Source organism: Geotrypetes seraphini, chromosome 3 (assembly GCF_902459505.1).
Source record: "Geotrypetes seraphini chromosome 3, aGeoSer1.1, whole genome shotgun sequence".
Lineage (NCBI taxonomy): Eukaryota > Metazoa > Chordata > Amphibia > Gymnophiona > Dermophiidae > Geotrypetes > Geotrypetes seraphini.
In genome coordinates, this window is record NC_047086.1 from 294,435,125 (window position 1) to 294,456,676 (window position 21,552).

The 21,552-nt window shown below is 39.6% G+C and overlaps 1 protein-coding gene across 1 annotated transcript in view; it reads left to right on the forward strand.

Moving 5' to 3' along the window:
- Positions 1 to 21,552, forward strand: part of RYR2 (ryanodine receptor 2) — a 1,389,277-nt gene that overhangs the window by 407,552 nt on the left and 960,173 nt on the right. Inside the window, 1 exon segment of the mRNA XM_033937646.1 lies at positions 11,496 to 11,510. Coding sequence (XP_033793537.1) covers positions 11,496 to 11,510 — 15 coding nt within the window.

Genomic DNA, 21,552 nt, shown 5'->3' on the forward strand with positions numbered 1-21,552 from the left:
AGGATGGTTAGTGATGCCTAAGTGGAGGTGCCCTCTTGTGCCTAATGATGCCTAACAATGCTTATGTTAAAAAGTAGGCATGGTTATGGACGGAGAATAGATGTGGTTGAGTTAGGCATCATTAGGCGTCCAACATAGGCGCTGCCAAATTAGGCAAATGAAAAGCTTGTCTAATGGAATGGCACCTTTGTCTAGGATGCTTAAGTCTGCTTAGGCACCTCTTGGCATGGTTCTATAAACAGTGCTGTTTTTTTTTAATTACACTTAAATCATCCCAAAAATAGGCTGATGTTTGAGCCAGAAAATCATATATATGTAAGGCAATTAAATAAAGAGATTATTATTAGGATCTCAAGTGTTCACTGTTACATTGCCAATTGAACGAGTTGCGGCATATAACAAACTTGCGAGCTATCACCGGTCCTTTAATCTCTTATTTTAACATTTCATTTTTCTTTTCCTTTTTATGTTTTTTACTATACTAGTGCATTAGTAATATCATTATTTTGTTAGCATTATGGTACTTAGCTCGGGAGCAGGTGTTTAACCCGGCCAGTTATCTTCTTTAAATAGTAGTTAAATAGTGGATAGATATATAATTGATTTCTATGTTTTATTGTCTAGTGCTTATAAATCATATTGTGCCCGAAGAAGCTCTAACATCTTGAATATGAGCGAAACGGAGATCTTCCATTGTTGTTGTTTCCAACTGGCCGGGTTAAACACCTGCTCCTGAGCTAATAATGCTAATAAAATAATGATATTACTAATGCACTAGTATAGTAAAATACATAAAAAGGAAAAGAAAAATGAAATGTTAAAATAAGAGATTAAAGGACCGGTGATAGTTCGCAAGTTTGTTATATGCCCTGACTCGTTCAATTGGCAATATAACAGCGAACACTTGAGATCCTAATAATAATCTCTTTATTTAATTGCCTTACATATATATGGTTTTCTGGCTCAAACATCAGCCTATTTTTGGGATGATTTAAGTGTGTTTCACAAGTGTTAAGAAGGGATTATCAGTGTTTTTTTTATTTACAACCATGCCGAGTGGTGCCTTTAATGTAGGTGCCACTTAGCACCGCTTATAGAATCTGGCCCTATATGCCAATCTATAATTTATATTCATTAAAGGACATATCCCCCAAATGTCCTTCACAATTGATAGTGTTCGTCTATGGTTGATGCACCCTATCATACTTCATAAAGAAGGCTGAGGCAAGTGGCTATTTGGAAAGACAGCTGAATTCAAATAATTGCTATTCAGTTCCGGAGCTGAGGTTATGTGGGTGGCTGAACAGTGGTAAATTGAGTAATAATGAACATGTAAACAAGTTATTTTTTTGGACCCAGCCTGCTGTGAGCCATAGAATGAATTATTTGCTTCATTTCCCTGTATATGAGCCTGATTATGGCTTCTTTTCAGACATTTACTCAGGTGATGTCAGTCTTCTGGAGAAAAAAGCAAATGAACTGCATTAAACATGATACCACTGTGATCTAAAGGACACAGTTTATAGTTATAGCTATAGTTTGTTAAAATTTGCTATACTACGTCTACTAACTAGCATAGCCAGGCGGTTTAAAATCTAAAAACAAAATAAAAGAAAGAAAATTTGATAGGAAAGAGATCAATAATCATTCTAGAACATTCAAAACCCAATGGAAAAATACAAGAGATAGAGGGTGTGAAGAGGGAGTTGGAGTGAAATGGAAGGGGATGGGATAGGAAAAAGGAGGATAGGAAAAAGGAGGCTCCTTTTACTAACCCACCTTTAACAAAACTGCTATAGCGGTTATTAATGTAGGGAGTCATGCTGAATGCTCCACACTGCTCCTGATGCTAACGTGGTATAGTAAAGAGGGGGGAGGGGTAAGTGTGTTTACCATAGCTTGAAAGGGTTTACCGCAGATGTGATGAGGTATCCTGCAGTAACTTTGCACTCTGCATGTGCACACCACGTGCTAAAAAATGTTTTTAATTTTTTTTCACGGAAGGGAGCATGATTGAGGATGGAGAGTGGGTGTTTCTCCACCAATAAGTTAGCGCGCGCTAAAAACGCTAGCGCAACTTAGTAAAAGGAGCCCTAAGTAGTAGACTTAAACAAACTGGAGAAAATATTTCTTCACAACAATCTGTAATTAAACGCTGGAATTCATTTCTGAAGAATGTGGTGAAATCAGTTAGCTTAGCGGGGCTTAAAAAAAGGTTTGGATAATTTCCTAAAAGAGAAGTCCATAGGCCATCTCATGGCTTGGGGAAATCCACTGCTTATTCTTAGGATAAGCAGCATAGAATCTGTTTTGCTACTTGGGATCTAGCTAGGTACTTGGGACTTGGGTTGACCACTGTTGGAAACAGGATACTGGGCTTGATGGACCTTCGGTCAGTCCAAGTATGGCAATTCTTATGTTCTTATCTTTATTGCTCTTATCGTTCCTGTTTTAATCTTGTATCTTCTTTCTTATATTAGACCTGTTTTTATTGTAAACCACCTTGCTGTTACAAAAGATGATTAAAATGAATAAACCATAAACCACAGTGCCCTTTCCTAGGACTGTCTTTCATGTGTACAGATCTGAGCTATGCAGGTTATAATATTATTGTCAGAAAATACTTTTGAGTGCACCTGTTGACAGATTTCTATGTAGTCAGCAGCAACTGTCATTCATCTTCAGTAACCTTTCAAATCTATTAAACTCAGTTATATGACACTCACCAACACTAGCCAAAATTGTAAGAAAATATACCACTTATACTAGCGTTACAACCACATAAACTTCTTTTTTCTTTGTTTTTTATCAGCACTTTCAAAAAGTCATAAAACTGTTCTTTTCACTCAGGAAAAAGCCTCAGAATAGGAGCCCACGCTCAGTCTAATCACAGACTTAACTTTCAGTGTGGTTTTTTCCGCTCCGTGGTTCCAGTCATTCCGCTCCGTGGTTCCATGGTTTGAAAAATTCCTGTGCAGCTGAGAACATTGAGAACAATGCTTGGATGCTTCTGCCAGTAGCCCTGAAGCAGCGGATTAAATGCGATATCCGCGAAACTTTGGCAGGCAGCGGCAATGATTTGATAGCACGACAGTATACAAAATGAACGCTGAGATAAGTGCTTGGTTGCTAGCTTTTTCAAACTAAAGAAGTGTTGCTTCCACAGCTATTATAAAGATATAAAATAAGCAGTTATTTCAAAGATTTATAGAAATATTTATGACAAAAGCGTTTTAGATTATTTAGTAATAAAATTGAGTCTCAGGTTTTTTAAGCCAATGACTGGAACCACGGAGCGGAAAAAACCACGCTGAAAGTTAAGTCTATGATTAGACTGAGCGTGGGCTCCTATTCTGAGGCTTTTTCCTGAGTGAAAAGAACAGTTTTATGACTTTTTGAAAGTGCTGATAAAAAACAAAGAAAAAAGAAGTTTATGTGGTTGTAACGCTAGTATAAGTGGTATATTTTCTTACAATTTTGGGTAGCATATTTTTCAGAGCCACTTTGGGTGACAGTTTTTGAGTTATATACTCACCAACACTAGGCCATACAATTTAGGTATATTTTTAAACTGTTTGTTTCAAGAGGCAGTATCCCATAAGTTTAGCCAAATTTAAATTAACACAAGTCTGCTGTAAAGATAAACATTTCAACACTTCTCAGCATCCTATGAAGTGCTGCAATGCCTTCTCTAATGTTATGACAAAATAATTACCATAATTTAGCATGTGATGTTTGACTTTATTTTGACAAATAAGCACCACGGTACTAAAGTGGGTAAATATCTTTTGAAATTTATCATTTTTATATTTATTACACTTTACAAATATGTAAAATGGATATTATGTGACAAGCAAAGAACACACGAGAAAAACATCTAACCCAGGCAATTAAATAATAAAACAAATATCAACATATTTATTAGTCTCCTGTCCAAAATGCTTGAGGCTAACAAACAACATATGGCTTCAGTATTCAATGTCATTAATCTAGATAACGGTTGCCGTCAGTGCTGGCATCATTTTCAGGAAAGGAGAGCCTTATTCTGAAACAATGGGTCCACTTTAGGGTGGAACTTGACTATTTATGATGTTTAGAAAAGGATGGAGCAGTCATGGGAGAGCCAACAGAAGCTCATCAGTGCAGAGTTCAACATGGGGTATTATTTGAAGGATACTAACAAAAGACTGTGATGCTAGAGGGCAACTTATATTGTTATAGTACAATGGGAAAAAATGGGTAAAGAGATAGTATAATATATACTAGCTGATTACCCGGCGATGCCCGGATATTTATTTTGTCCCAATCATGTCATTTTCAATAATTTTTACGTCAACCCCTACCCCCCCCCCAGTATTTTTTACCAGATAGTGTTTGGTTGAGATAAATATATATACAGGCTATCTACCTACCTCCTAATACTTCCATATAGTCCTTAGTTTTTTGTTTATTTTTTGTTTTTCATCTTTATTCATTTTCAAACTTACAATAAGTGTGACAGTAAGTTAAAACATTTTAACATTAAATATATCACTTAATATTCAGCAATAATACAAATCATATAACCTTAACTCCCTCCCTTCCCACCCTTTCATAACAAATATTTTTATATGATATACTAAAAATTATCCCTCCCCCACCCTGAATATTGAATTTATAAATTTAAGGGAAAAAATGGCATCTATTCATGACAATATTTTGTTAACGGCTCCCACACATCTTGAAATTTCCTTAAATACCCCTGCTGTGTAGCTATTGCTCTTTCCATTTTATATATATGACACAATGAGTTCCACCAAAAATTATAATTCAGTCTACTCCAGTTCTTCCAGTTACAAGTAATTTTTTGTATGGCAACCCCTGTCATTATAAGCAAAAGCTTATTATTATTTGAAGATATCTGACTCTTTGCTCTCATTGACATGCCAAATAATATAGTATCATAGGTCAATGCCACTGGGTTTTCTAATAAACAATTAATTTGGCCCCAAATTGATTTCCAAAAAGTCATAATAAATGGACAATAGAACAATAAATGGTCCAAAGTCCCTACTTCAAGATGACAATGCTAACATCTATTAGACTTAGAGCTATCCAACTTTTGTAACCGAACAGTCCTTAGTTCTTAATTCTATTTCAGGGGAGACCAGAGAAAGAAATCTCACACAAAAAGTGTGGTTAAAAATAGTCAAAGCTTTCAGAAGCGTTTCTGCATCCTCTAAAATAATGGGACATCAGAAAGGCTTCCCAAATACAGGTGACTGGTCATTTTATTGACATTGACATCATTAATTAATTCATTATTAAACATTTATGGGTGGTACATCTTCCAATCACAATCCATTTACAAATATTCTATTGGTTTCCATTGAGATCACATGGTCTGCTATTAATTTTACTTTGTTAGCAACAGTGACTTAACTCATCACATGCTATTTGTTTCACCTCTTGTCAGCAATAGAAGGACCGTGCAGACATATTCTATTCTATTGCAAATATCTCGTTCACAGAAACAATCACATGATCTTCTATAACTCCAATTCATCAATATTTGCCCTGACTATGTGAGTGGAAGAAAACTATGTTCTAATAAACAGATATGTTTTTCTCTCTAAACCGTCTAAACAACTACTGGAAGAAAAATATGTTTTTATAAACAAATGTGTTAAGTGTGACTTTTAGCTCACTTTCATGGAACCATTGTTATAGCCCCAGCGTCTTGTTCCAGACATTAAAACAAAATATTTTGTTCTATGAATGAAAAATATGTACTTTGCTAGCTGTTCTGTTTATACTTTGCTGTGTCACAGGTTATTGAAGGATTTCTATTATTCAGCTATAATATCAGTGTCTTTTAAAGTTTTAACTAAAAGTGTATCTAATACATATTAGTTATGGGCCCTTATATTCTGCATAATACAATTCTCCTCATCAATAGTAAGTCATATGTAAACCAAGTTTGGTTGAAATCTCTCCATGCGTTCCAGAGTTATGCTGGAACATCATCTCAGCGAGGCTGAAAACTATGGGTTAGACACTAATATCTGTTGTTTGATAATTTTTACATATCACCCCCTTCCCACCCCCACAGTGTTTTTTCTCAGATAGTAAGTGAGATATACTAAGTTTGGTTGAAATGTCTCCATGCATTTCAGAGTTATGCTGGAACATGCATACAAATAAATCAAATCGTATATCTCCATTTTAAATCTACACTAGTGGCAAAAATGCTCAATGCCTTAATCCCTTTTGAACACTAGACTTCATTTTCAAACAAATATAGCTGAATAGGGGGAAAAAGCCTCAGAAGCTGCAGGGCAAATGTTGCTCTGGAGCTATAAAGGTGAGCTTAAATTGCTCTTTAACACTCCTCCAGCTTTCTATTTATTGTGTATGTGAAGATGTAATCCCCTTTGTTAAAGGCAGACTATTAAAAAAACTATAAACTACTGGGGATGATTGACCTCAGAGGAGTCTGAAAGTGTAGGATTCCAAGGAACAGGATAACAGCACCCCAGGTGGCCACAGCAAGCACTGAACTCAGGTGCACTACTCGGAAGGGAGTTAGCCCTGCAAGGTTTAAAAAAAACACCAAACCACAAAGTTCTCACTGCAAGCCATCCAATACGGTTTTAATGTCAGGATGTGCCCAAAGCACTTCAATGCAGCAAAACAAACAATAGGAGAAAATCCTGTGTAGCTTCTAGGATTTCCCCCAAAAAAGAAAACTACTTTTCTAAACAGTTTTTAGAGTTCCTTGCACCAAGCCTGCCTAATACAGACTTCAGGTAAGTCTTTATATGCTTTAGTAGTCCAAGCACTCCAAAACTACCTGAACACATGAAAACCTCCAGCTAAAGAAAAGAAAAAAAAAAAAACCAAAACAGTGATGGAGCCAGGAGAATTGCCTAAGGTTGCCTTATATTGTCGCTCAATAATCAGCTCCAAAAATGCCAACCCAGATAGTGGCAAACCTCTCCCTCTCTAAGGCAAGATTCAGCTTTCTAAACAATCCTGACTGCAAGGCAAAAACAGAAACCTTTACAGCCAGCACACAGCAGTGCACAAATCATAAGAAAAAAAAAAACAGTCCTTATCATCAGGACACACACTAGTGCCCCACCCTATACAAAGTCCAAAAACAATTGGGATTTTGAAACACAGGGAACTTAACTCTGTTCCCACAATCAGTCCAGCACAGTTAAAAAAAAAGAAAAATGTCACCCAAAGGAAAAACAAAAGCTGCAAAACAGAGTTATTTCAAAAAGTGTCCCAAATTCAGCAATCCACACACCTCAGAGCTCCTAGTAGTGCTTAGTAACCAAACTCACATCCATTACTCCTGATTCCTGGAACAGCTCTTCTGGAATCAGCTCTTCCTCAAATTCCATCTGTTCCTCCTGAGTTGTTGCTGCAAACTCCATGGAGGAGCCAGCCTCCTCTAGTTCCATGGGGTCTGGGCCATTACCCTGTTTGGAGCTGGAAACCTCCTCATTGGGGAGAGGCTTGTTCTTCTTCCCTATCCTCTCTAAAAGCCTAGAGAAGTCTGCAGGCTTTTCAGGGGGAGAGCCACGACCTAACCTGCCTGAGCTTGTTTTAGGCTTGAGGCTCTCTTGGGCTTCCCTGGTGGACACTGGAAAAATTACCTGGCTTGCTCCAACCAGGATTAGAATTAAAACCGGTGTTTCTAGAACTGCTATGTGTCACTGTTTCTGTTGTGTTGCATTGTATTCAGAGTCCAGCTTCATGATGGTTCAGTTTAACCTTGTCTACGTATTTCTATTTTATCCCCCCCTTTTACAAAACCGTAAAGCATTTTTTAGCACTGGCCTTGGTGGTAACAGCTTCGATGCTCAGAATTCAATGAGCATCTGAGCTGTTAACGCCGTGGCTACAAACCGCACTACAGTTTTGTAAAAAGGGTGGGGTTAGTTTGTGATGACATATTCCATACTAGACGAAGGTATTTTCTGTGTCCTTTGTGTTCGAAAGACATGGTTTTCTGTTAGGATTGATCTGTACTAGTCTGGCTTGTTTAGTTTTACAATAGGTGTATTGATGTTTATAGTTTATAGTTTTATAGTTTATTAAAAATTTGATAAAATGCTTAACATACCATTTCAAAGCGTACAGTTAAAAAAATAATAATAAAAAAAATAAATAAACAAAGAACAAGAGTGGAGTGGAGTGGAGTGACTGGGTAGGGTTTCCCTGTCCTCCCCTTCAGAGTCTGCAATATCATCAAGCTGGTCTATCTGATAGTGTGGTTTGTGGATTTTGTGAAACCCTTTTCTGATCTTTCTACCACCCTTCCTACCAGATTTAACAGGGACCATGGCAGGCTCTGAGCCTGACTGGTCACAGGTGGTGCCCCTTTCCTGCCCTTTTCTCCACCCCCACCTCCACACGCTCTTTCCCTGTCCCCTGCTGCCGCGTGTGCATGCGCATGCATGCTGATTCCCTTCCCCCATACCTCTGTAACAAGGTCCAGGAAGTGATATCAGCCGACACTGACTCGACAGCAGCTTGGGGGTTGCTGCTCACACCAGGAACATTACAGAGGTACAGGGAAGGGAAGCGGTGTGCACGTGCAGCAGTTTGGGGGGGGGGAGAAAGGAGCAATGGGGGTGCAGAGAGGAGGACAGGTGCCTGCACCCTCACCAAGAAGATGCCCGGGGCAGACCGCTTCCCCTACACCCCTCTCTTACTAAGCCACTGACAAAAATAGAGCAGTACACAACGAGGCCTTTTTACTAAGTTGCAATGAGTGCTAACACATGCTTACCACATGTTAAAAATTACTGCTTTGGGGCGTGCTCAGGCATCCCATGGTAGCTTGCGCATTTGCATGCGTGACCCATGCACTTCCTAGCAGTGGCATACCTAGCATATGTGACACCCAGGACCCATCATTTTTTGACACCCCCCCCATCTGTATGAAAAACATGATTGTTTAATAACAATCCACATATCACACAACAAACTAGGAAAAGGCAGCATCTTACTCTATTTGGAACTCACTACCATTACATTTAAGAGCAGAGCAAAATTTGGCTAAATTTAAGAGCAGCTTAAAATGCTTCCTTTTCAAAGCTGCATATGATTAATGTATCCCATGCAATTTTAATGTACTCTATGCAAATTTAATTTGTTCATATTTTTATCAATATTAAAATATTTCCCAATCCTTTCCCTTCGTTTATTTCCCTCTGTTTTTAATTTATTTATTTATTTATTTTTTAAGATTTGTAATTTTCCCTACTCTTTCCTTTTGTTCTATTCTTCCCCCCTTAGTGCGTCTGTTTTCATATTGTTTTTGTTCTTTGTTTATTTATTTTATTTTTTTAACCGTACAATGCTTTGAAATGTTATGTTAAGCATTTTATCAAATTTTTAATAAACTATAAAACTATAAACATCAATACACCCATTGTAAAACTAAACAAACCAGACTAGTACAGATCAATCTTACACAGTCAATCCTAACAGCAAACAATGTCTTTCGAACACACAGAACACAGAAAACACCTTCGCCTAGTATGGAATATGTAATCACAAACATACCTCACCCCTTTTACAAAACTGTAGTGCGGTTTGTAGCCATGGCGTTAACAGCTCAGATGCTCATTGAATTCTGAGCATTGAAGCTGTTACCACCACGACCAGTGCTAAAAAACGCTTTACGGTTTTGTAAAAGGGGGGGATAAAATAGAAATACGTAGACGAGGTTAAACTGAACCATCATGAAGCTGGACTCTGCATACAATGCAACACCACAGAAACAGAAACATTGACGCATGTCCCCTAATATTGTACAAAATATAAAAATAGCAGATGTAAATATCTTTATCACTTATCTTGGAATTTAGTGAATGCCTCTCCCGACATGATCATGTTTCACTCAATCTTTCTTAGGGTCGAGGCTATTTTGCTTATTTTATTCCCCACCATTGTGCAAAGTTCATATAGCTGCCATCGGCTTTTTCACTGTGAAAACACATATATATATATATATATATGCATAAATGATCTGGTGAAGATGATGGCTCATGCATACTATGGTGCATGAGTGAAGAACTTGCTGAGGATCATATTGGTAAATTTGTTACTGATATTAAGTTTGTAAATCCTTTGATAAGAATAGCTTGTGAATATTGATCTTTAAAGATAATTGAAATGTGCTACTTCAAGGTAGGTGTCTACTCTGAGGTGCCTACCAGAAAGTAGGCATGGTTAAAGGCAGATTCTAGGCAGATTTGGGGCATAGTTTGACAGGCACCGGTAGGCACCTAACATAAGCACACTCATTTAGACCAAGAAAACCTTGGCATAAATGGGAGTGTGCCTAAGGTTTCAATGTCTACCGGCAGCTAAGAACACTTAGATGCTGCTAGGTGTGATTTTATAAACAGGGCCTGTTAGGATCAATATGTCTAAACTTTATGTAGTCACTAATAGTTCTTATTTCCAATTGCATTGAGTTTCCCAGTTTAGATTCTTTCCCTACCATAGTTCTCACAATTGTAATGGATAAATGACAGCCCTTTTTTTTTTTTTTTTTTTAGGGAATAACCAATTTTATTTTCAAGGAAGAGTACATAAATCTAGAAGGGCGGGCAATTTTTGAAAATCGCATAAGTGGTGCTTATACAGGTGTATATAGGTCCACACATGAAAAACTTAAAATCCTGTCTTCTGTAGCTCACTCGTCTTCAACTTCACAGTTTTGAAAAATGCAAAACCAAGAATCTGTGCTATCTTCTGGATAGAAAAATTGCCTATGAATGGACATTATGAATGGATTAATGGAATTCATTTACCAAAAATATACAGCCTCATGCTATATAATTAAAATCTAATCCTTATGTATCTTAAATAGAAAACTATCTTTAGATAGATTTTTCCTAAAAAAAACCCATTTTATTTAACACTAATTTAAATTTTAAAAAATCCATTAAAAAATTTTTTTTATAAAAAAAAAAAATCAATGATTGTTTTCTGCATTGGCTGTAATATGAGGGGCCGCTGAAAAGATCTCAGCCCAACCAACAAAGTCTCCATTGATGGCTATAGACTTAGACCAGCGATTTTCCACTTTTTTCATTCTGTATTTTTTTGACGGAATGATAAACATGTAAAATTACTAGACAAACCCCCCCTTTTTACAAAGCCACGCTAGCGCTGCAGCTGCCGTATTCACTCCGACATCCATACGGAATCGATGGATGTCAGAGTTCTTGCCCCCCACAGCTTTGTAAAAGGGGAGGTATGTGTATCAACTTTGTTGATTGGGCTGAGAACTTTTCAGCGGCCTCTTGTACGTGCAATCGGTACTATGTTAATTATTGGTTTGAGGATTTGTATTTCCTGTTTTCCCTCTTTTGAGAGAGTCATTCATACATTAGTGGGATTGGGAAAAAAATAACTTTTATGATAAATTGAGAAGGAACTTTAAGATTTATTTTACTTTTTCTCTTTTTTTTCTGTTTTTGCAGAAATTGATGATGAAGGTAAGCAAACATTTGTTTTATCCAGTTGCATGTTTTAATTTGCCCATTGTTTGGTGTTTCATATCATTATTTTTCTTATGATTGTGAAGATGGCGGGTGGACAGAAATAAGGGCTTGCTTGTGTCATCAAAATTTCATAAGAAATTCATAATTTTCAGAATGATTTACAAGTCAAAATGTGTATAGGTTGGGTTTCTCTTTATTTTGGACCATATGTATTAAGCATGAGAAAATAGGAAATCCCTTCAGTACATATGACCCTTGGGGGCCTCTTTATTAAAAAGAGCGTTACCGCATTAGCATTAGCACATGCTAAATGCTATAGACAACCATAGGACATAATAGGCATCTTTAGTGTTAGCATACACTAATCGTTAGCACGTACTAATGCGGTAGCGGCCTTTGATGAATCGCCACCTAAGGGGACCTTAGCTCAGTTTAGGCATGGCCATTTGCACCAATGTGGTGCAAATACCTGGACTTAAATTTAGGTGTGGAGGCTCTAATTCTGTAGTTATGCACGTAATTCAAAGGAGCACCCCTAATCTGCCCATGACCCCCCTTTTTTAACTCACACATAAAATTTAGGCCGGATCCTACACCTAAATTTACATACATAACATTTAATTGATTCCAATTAATGCCAATAATTGCTTATTAAAATACTAATTATCAGTTCTAATTAGCTTGTTCAATTAAATTGCGTGCACAACTTGAGTACATGACCAAAATTGTGTGCGCAATTTTTGGAGCTTTTTATAGAATTAGGGGTTAGTTCCCTTAGTTGGATTCCTTTTTTTTTTTTTTTTTTTTTTTTTTACAGAGGGGGAGATGCTTAGGAGTAATTTTAGAAAGGTTTTCTAAAATTGCCCAGCTTTACATGTGGAAAGACCTGTTTCTAAAATAAAGAGGTCAGATACATATCTAAATGTATGCATCAGTAGTGATACCACACATACATTTAAGCAATTTTTGAGTATTCTTAGGGGCTGAGTTGGGTAGAGTTTAGGATTATATGTATATTTTGTAGAGTTTTATTTAGAAAGCATAATATTTTAAACGTGACTTTCCAACAGATTGAGAGCCAACGTAGAGATACTTTATGGCTTATTGAACTTGATATACCACTCTTCCTTATTGGTAATTTCATGTCAACTGGTCCAATTTCAAGGAGGGTCCACTCTTGACATTTTCTGTGTTACAAAAATGTGGACCATATAAAGGGGCCCCTAACTCTGGACCTGGTTGAGATCATGCCCCAAAACTTTGGGTATCTTCATTAGAGATACCTGAAAAAAAATTTCAACAATTTCTGAAATGGTTGAGTGGGGAGTTCCGGAATGACCCTAAATAATATTGGATTAGTATGTTCAGATTGGGAATTATTTATTTTAATTTATAGTATTTGTATACCACTTATAGCTAAGTGGTTTACATTCAGGTACTTAAGCATTTTTCCCTATCTGTCCTGGTGGGCTCACAATCTGTCTAATGCACTTGGGGCAGTGGAGGATTAAGTGACTTGCCCAGGGTCACAAGGGGCAGCAGGGGATTTGAACCCACAACCTTAGGGTGCTGAGGGTGTAGCTTTAATCACTGTGCCACAGAATTAATCAGACAGTGCCAATATTCAGGGGTATTGCATGGTTAAGAGCCACTGAATATTGATCACCAGTTGTTTAACTGGGTAGGGGCCTGTCATGCTCAGTTAAATAGCTCAGACACTGAGCCTAGCAAAATAATAAGATAAAACACTATGCATCTGTTCTCAGTGTCTCTGTCCCATTCCTTGCCCAGCATATCCCCTCTCTCTTCCCCTCCTACTACAAACTCCACACCAGGACCAGTACCTACGATCTGGTTTCTCACTCTCTTTCCTATATTATACCCTCCCCCAGGTTCCAGCATCTCTCCCCCTTTATTCCCCCATCCCTCCCAGTGTGCTCTCTCTTCCCACCTGCAGGTCTTGCATCTCTTCCTCTCTTCCCCTGTTCAATCTTAGGTCTAGCACCTCCCCATTGGGTCTTTCATCTCTTTTTCTCTCTCCCATCCTGTGGGTCTGGCATCTCCACTCTCCTGCCCCCAAATATCTGGTATTCTCTACTAGCACATATGTCATGCATCTCTTCTTCTTCTACCATCTCGCAGGTCTAGCATCTCCCCTCCCCCATGGGTATAACATCTTATCCTCCCGCCCCCCCAATGGGTCCAGCATTTCTCCTTTCCAAAGTTCTCAAAACTAGTGAGTCACGGGCAGTGCTGAAAGCATGCTGCTTCTGGCTACCCAGTCCTTCTCTCTGTTTAGCCCTGCTCACAGGGAGTTGCATTGGAAAAGGCAGGACCACGCAAAGAGAAGGACCAAGGCACCTGGAAGCAACATATCTTTATCGCTACCTGCAACTCACTAGTATTGGGGAGGGAGAAACAGAGATCTTGCTGGGCCCCTAGTATCCAAGGAGAGAGGAAAAGGGAGAGTTCTATATCTATGGGAAGGAGCAGGGAGTTGCGAGTCTGGGGCAATAAAAAAAACTAGTTTTCTGTTTCTGATTTTAAGGCTCTGCTGACAACCGGCCTAGCCATTTGGCAATCCTGCCTTTCCGTTCCCTTAATTATCTGGACTGCAAAGATTTCCTGATTCTCCTCCAGTGTTCTTCCTGAATCTCTATTTCTTCTGCTGCCTTGTCCAGGTCTTGCAATGCCTTGACTTATCATGCCTAAGAAAACTGGCACTTTTTTTTTTTTTTAAATTCACATTAAAGTTGGGTCTGGAAGTCTCCTCCAGAGCTGACCTTTATTGCTAACCTGGCTGGGGCTATTTGGAGGCAGCCAGCGGCAAGATCCAAAGGAGACCCCCAGGACAGATCACAAGAAATACTTGAGTATCTGAATTTAGGCTATAAGTGGTCTATATAGACTAAAAACAGATGAATAATATGAGGAAAAAAATGTTGATGTTCCTCAGCAGGATAAACCAGGGTACAACATAAGAACATAAGAGTTGCCGCTGCTGGGTCAGACCGGTGGTCCATCCTGCCCAGCAGTCCGCTCATGCGGCAGCCCCCAGGTCAAAGACCAGTACTCTAAATGAGTCCAGCCTCACCTGTGTACGTCCCAGTTTAGCAGGAACTTGTCCAGCTTAGTCTTGAAACCCTGGAGGGTTTTTTCCCCTACAACAGCCTCCGGAAAAGTGTTCCAGCTCGCCACCACTCTCTTGGTGAAGAACTTCCTTACGTTTGTAAGGAACCTATCCCCTTTCAACTTTAGAGAGTGCCCTCTCGTTCTCCCTACCTTGGAGAGTGTGAACAGTCTGTCTTTATCTACAAAGTCTATTCCCTTCAGTATTTTGAATGTTTCGATCATGTCTCCTCTCAATCTTCTCTTTTCAAGGGAGAAGAGGCCCAGTTTCTCCAATGTCTCAGTGTACGGCAACTCTTCCAGCCCCTTAACCATTTTAGTCACTCTTCTCTGGACCCTCTTGAGTAGTACCGTGTCCTTCTTCATGTACGGTGACCAGTGCTAGACGCAGTACTCCAGGTGAGGGCACACCAAGGCCCAGTACAGCGGCATGATCACCTTCTTCGAACTGTTCATGAACCCCTTCTTTATCATTCCTAGCATTCTGTTTGCCCTTTTTGCCGCCGCTGCATATTGTGAAGACGGCTTCATCGATTTGTCAATCAGAACTCCCAAGTCTCTTTCCTGGGAGGTCTCTCCAAGTACCGCCCCGGACATCCTGTATTCGTGCATGATATTTTTGTTACCGACATGCATCACTTTGCACTTATCCACGTTGAACCTCATTTGCCATGTCGATGCCCATTTCTCGAGCTTGATTAAGTCACTTTGTAGATCTTCGCAATCCCCCTGCATCTTCACTACTCTGAATAACTTCATATCGTCCGCAAATTTAATCACCTCACTCGTCTTACCGATGTCCAGATCATTTACAAAGATGTTGAAGAGCATGGGTCCAAGCACCGAGCTCTGCGGCACCCCACTAGTGACACTCTTCCATTCTGAGTATTGTCCATTTACCCCCACTCTCTGTTTCCTATACTCTAGGCAATTTTTAATCCATGTGAGTATTTCAACAGGGCCTAACCAAGGCATCAGAGCAGGGTTACCAGACATTCTGGGGTCCGGATGGATTTTCAAAACCTGGCAGTTTGTCCGGGTATTAGAAGGCCTCTGAGCATGTGTGGATGTGATGACATCACATACAGAGCCGTGCATAAGTTTTGTATCACCTCCGAGTAATACATTGTTCCATTTTTCTTGCTGGATCACAGCAATATTTCTGGTGCCTACTGCTGTATATTATATACTGACGTGTTCAGAATTTTATGCTCTATCATCCTGCACATTTTAAATTGATTTAGGACTTCAGATTTAAGACTTGTAACACATAAACTGCAGAATGTTGAAAAATGTCAATATTTTGTAAATGATTTACATTAGCTATTTCAATGCATATACTAAGTTTATTTGTATTTTAACTGTTACCCCCTTCAAGAGGAATGTGTTGCACTGACCTCCTAATACACAGAAAGTACTCTCATCGCTGAAGAGAATGTTTTCCCACACCTCTGGAGTCCACATGCTGTACTTTCTGGCCCACTCAACCCATTGCTTTGTTTGCATCGTCATTACCAACAGCTTCTTTCTTGCTCTACAGCCACGTAGACCAAACTCCAGGCACTGCCGACGTACTGTTGAGGCAGAGACATTCACTGAACACATTTTCTGCCACTTGGCTGACAATTCTGGTGATGTTAGTTTGTGATCTGCCACTGAGATCCTGCGAACAACCCTGTCCTCTTTTGCACAGTGGATTTGCATGGTCTTCCACTTTGAGCCCTGTCAGTCACATTTCCTGTCTCTTTTTTTTTTTTTTTAACTGAGCAATGTCACACCCACGCTCTCTGAGAACACCTTGAGCCGTCGGGTAGTGACATGAAGCTTGTTACTGGCGTGGTCCCTTTAGAATTAGGGTCACCTTTCAAGTTGGTAGTCCCTGGCAAATGCCCAACTAAGCTTATTCTCCAAGGGTTTTGAAAAATCACACGTTGTCAGAATGGCCTTGGTGAAAACATAAGCTTTTATTCGGCCACCGGCCGTGGAATTACTGTGCCACTCCAGGTTTTCCTGGTAGCATGAACATCATACAAAAACAACAGAAAAAGTTCATCTCACTCGTAGTCACCCAGTAATCAGCTCTGGACTGGGTTAATAAACCACATACAGTCATTAATATTCCAGGAGGTTAGGAGGTGAAACAGTTAGCACAAATAACTCTCCATTGTAGCTTTACAGGAGAGATATTCTTGTTCATGATTGAGAAATATTCTGTGCTGTCTTCCAGTGCTCTTACACTCTCCAGCTGGGCTGGACTTTCTCCCTAGTCCCGAGCAGGCTTTTCCTTAAGAGGGTTAATTTCCTTATCCCTACGAGGCAGGCAGACTAATTGAATTAGTTAGTTGCTAAGGCACTATCTTTACAGCTGGGCCCTTTCACGGAGTGTGGAAGTCAGGAAATTCTGGGCTTTAAACTAGCCATCATTACACCCTGGCTTTTGGTTCAGCTGTGAACATAACCTGAAGAGGAGATTACTGTAGCCTTTCCAAACTCCAGCAAAACAGCATGTAAAATTGCAATACAGGATTATTTCCCTAGTAACTCCCACAGTCATTAGTTCACAGAGCAAGCAGAGAAATACAGCCAAGACAAAACCTCTGTTCACAGAACTTTCCCAGGATATTCAGCTCTCCATTTCCTCTGAACAGCTTTCCTGTATAGCCCCACTTTCTTCCCATACCATGGGCTCTGGGGGAAGGAAATCAGTGGTCAAATTACCAGCCTGTTCCTCCGTCATTTCCCAGTCAGTGCTGAGGAACTGCTCAGCCCCGTCCTGCCTCTGCTCTACTGCCAAGCCTCGTTCTGCTCTTCCTCCTTCCTCCCTCTGCTCTCTAACGAGCCTGGCTTTAAGCTGAGGGGAAGAACCACTCCCCCCTTGGCTTTGGATGGGGGAAGGGAATTCCTTCCTCAGCCCATGCCATTTCTCTGAGGGGAAACTGCCTGTGAGCTTTCTGCCTTACAGGCAATGGACAATAGCAAGGCAGCTTCTTCCTGCCTGGCTCTGGAACTGCTTCAGGTAAGTCTAAGCCTTCCTGTTCTATTTCCATTTCATTGTCACTCACCAGGTAGTCAGCTAATTTATTGTCCTGGGAACTGACCTGGTCAGCCCTTCTGCACTGGGGTTTACATACTTTCCTTAATTCCCCTGTGGCAAACCTTGGGAAAGACGTCCGTTTGTCACAGCAAGCATGTGACTGTACTTTGATTGCACTTTACCCTAGCTGCAATTTGCCAGCTTGAATAGCCTTCTTCATTAAGTACAACCACTATCACACGTTCTTCTTTTTGAAATATTTCTAACTTTTCCCATGTTGCGATTATGCTGTCACTGGAGTAACAGACAGTTATATAAACTGATTTTCCCGCTTTGCCATATTTGCGCGTGAATGCTGTGCTGTGATTGGTTCCTAAAAAAAAATGCCATTGGTTGAAAACGGAGTGATCTGATTAGACTGTTTCAATCCAGTTTTAACACAAAGTATCGACATTTTTTTACATTCTGCAGTTTATGCGTTACAAGTCTTAAATATGAAGTCCTAAATCAATTTAAAATGTACAGGATGATAGAGCACAAAATTCTGAACACGTCAGTATATAATATGCAGCAGTAGGCATCAGAAATATTGCTGTGATCTAGCAAGAAAGACAGAACAATGTATTACTCGAAGGTGATGCAAAACTTTTGCATGGCTCTGTACATGTGTGGAAGTGCTGATGTTTGGAGGTAGGAGCAGTCTGCTTGCTTCCTTGCTCCTTAGGCAGCATTGCCACAGGCTCCTGCAGAGAATGTCTTTGGCTGGTGGAACTTGAGCATCCTTGCCCTCAAATGTATGATGGGGGGCAGGAGTGACAGCACCAGAGGATGAGAGATTGAGAGGAAATGTTTGGCTTCCAGTCTACCCTTAGGCCCCACCCCCAAAAAAATTCAAGTTCTGGCTTATGCTCTTGATGTACTCATGGTTCTTTAATAGGTTTGTCAGGACCCATTATTTTTCTTTGATGCAGCCACTTTTTGCCCACTCTTGGAAGCTCCTGTCCAAGGTGATGATGGCCTAGTCTGCCTAATGGTTAAGCTGGTTTTATGGGTACTCCTTGATGATGTCAATAGAGAATGACACAGGGACAAAGTGATGATATTCAGAACTTAACTGACCAAATAAACCGCATAAATAGGATTACATAAAAGTCAGTTTTATCTTTGTGTGGTTCACCACAGCCATTTAAATGTTGAACATCATGTTAGTTGGATCTGTAAACCCAGAAATTCAATGCCGGTGCCTGGACAGGCCTAATATTGATTTTCTGGGTTTAGCGCTAGTGGCGGTCAGCAAAACACTGACTGCGGATGGTTAAACATCTGGCCCTGACTTATCTTGGCTCATTGTTCTATGTTAAGCAAATTTGAGTGCTTTAACTTGCTTAAGAGACTCACAGACCATATATCATCCCTGTGGTTGCTGTGACAAACGCTTTGGCTTCCCATACAATACTCCATTCATGCTGCCACAGGACTGTGGCTTCCCCTAGCACATACATCCCCACTCTTCATGCAGTTCTAGTCTGCATGAAATTTGGGTTCCCTATAGCACCAACTGCTCATTTTTTCCCTTACTCTATAAAATGCATAAGTTTGCACATGTATAGACCTATGTATATAAGCAGACAAAGAGATGGATGGATCCTCCCCATAAGATTCTATAACACAGTAAAAGGTGCCTAAAAGATTGATGATAATATCAGGTTAAAAAGTTGGAATATAGACTAGTGATTATAATTTGTTAGTGAAAGAAAAATAACCTCATTATCATAAAAATCTTTTGGGCCAGTTTTCAGATGTAGTTGTATATTAGGTGCTGATTGGCTGATGCATAATTCTCCTATCCCTATGTTAAAAAAAATAATATATGAATACTATTAGGACATTTAAATCAGTTCAGCTAGTAGCAGTGACATACGGATTAAGTTAAGCCTTTATTTGGCATTGTTGCTCAGAAGCCACATGTGTTTTCTGTGGCTCTGATGGGAGATCTGCATCTCCAAATGTCTGTATACTTGGCACTGTTGCTCTCGTTCAACATCAAGTTACGTAAACCAGCCGTTTCACCATCTGCCAATGAAAGAGTTAAATACCCATGCTTCACTTATGTCATCTTTTGCATCGGCTGAATATTGATTCCTTTATTTTGAATGGCGATTATGCCTTTCAGATTGGTCATGAAAGGAACTTTGGGTCCATTCTACGGGTTGGGGGAGGAGTTAAGCTATAGCAGTAAGATCTAAAGATATACATTCTCCTGGTACTGCCATTTGTGGGTTGCACCCATGGGACCAAGTATGCCTGTAATTCTGAATCAACTGCACATCCACACACCCCTGTGGGCCTTTATCATTCAATTCAGGGGCAAAAACTACCACACACAGCACAGAATTTGTAAAAAAAGAAGCTATTGTCTTTGAAATATCAAGGCTATGTGCAAACTACGCATCTGGTATGGTCCCACATCATCCCTCTGCATGTATGGCAGGAAGAAGATCCTATCATGTAGTAGAGAACCAGACATAAGATCAACAAGTGGATGCACAAATTCTTTCACACACTTTGAGGAATGAGCACTTCACACAAGATGATAGTGGAAGATTGTCTGGGGTTGTGTCACCCTGATGGCACACACCAGTCAGCCATAAAACATAGGATTAAATATATATTTTTAGTGACATACAAGATATTATCAGCAGGCTCCTCTTCAGGGACATTTATAGCATGGCTATATAGATAGGTGGTAGTGGTGGGCTTGTGACAAGTGAGGAGTTACTGTCACAAGTTATGGTATGGGGGAGGGGGTAACCCAAAGAGCCCAAAATGGTACTTAAGGGTGCCATGTAAAGTTATGTTTCAAGAAAAATGCTCTCTTGAGTGAGAACACTTGTCCTGGTTGGAGTTTGTAGCACCTTTTGAATGGAGGGGGACCTGCCCAAGCTACAAGTGATGAATTCTCCTTCATTTGAATGGTGGGGGAGGATGAGGAAGCAGCGGTATCCAGGAAGTTTGCAATGCAACTCAGTCCAATATGGGGCAACCAGTTTCTACGGTAATACCCTAGTTTCTCACAATGTGAGTTACAGTTACACACGTCGTTTGGTGTTAAAATGTTTGGAATGGAAATGGCCCCCTAATCTCAAGCAACGTAGCTCAGTGTTACCCTAAGTTAGCAGGTTAAGTTTTGTAGGTGTAGGTCACATATGTTGTATAGTATATGTTATCTCACACTTAGGATTGTTAATTGTAACTAAGAAATCAGTGTAAATATAACCATGCTGTGGCCTTATAATAAAGCTTTCCTTTTCGGAAAAAGGGAATTGTGATCGTAGGAGCTAGAGAGAGAACGGGGAACAAGGAAAATGGGAGGGAGGTAACTGGAAACTCAGAGGCCCTATTGTTGATTTCCCCATTTGAAATATAAGTGCAAATTCATACCCTGAATTAGCTTTACAAGAGGAACAAGGAATATGTTGAATAGGCTTGGAGCTAAAATCAAGACCTGTGGAACATTGGTATACCAAGGACATTCTATAAAGGAGTGTTTGTTCATCACAACCCTGAAGATAATTCTTTTAGGTGTGCTGGATGGATAATTCCTTGATGTTGCCATCACTCTCCTCTTTCAGGCTCTTTCTCTATCTATAAAGCTTATTTCAGGGCAAGATTCTTATAGCTTTCACATATATCCAGAAAGGAATTAATACATTTACTCCCTAATTCTACAAAAAGTGTTGAAAATTGCATGTGCAGATTTGGGCACGTACCTGGTTTGTGCATGCAATTTAATTTAATAACAAGCTAATTAACACCAATAATTGGCATTTTAAGAAGCAACTATTGGAGCTAATTGGATTTAGGTACAGGATT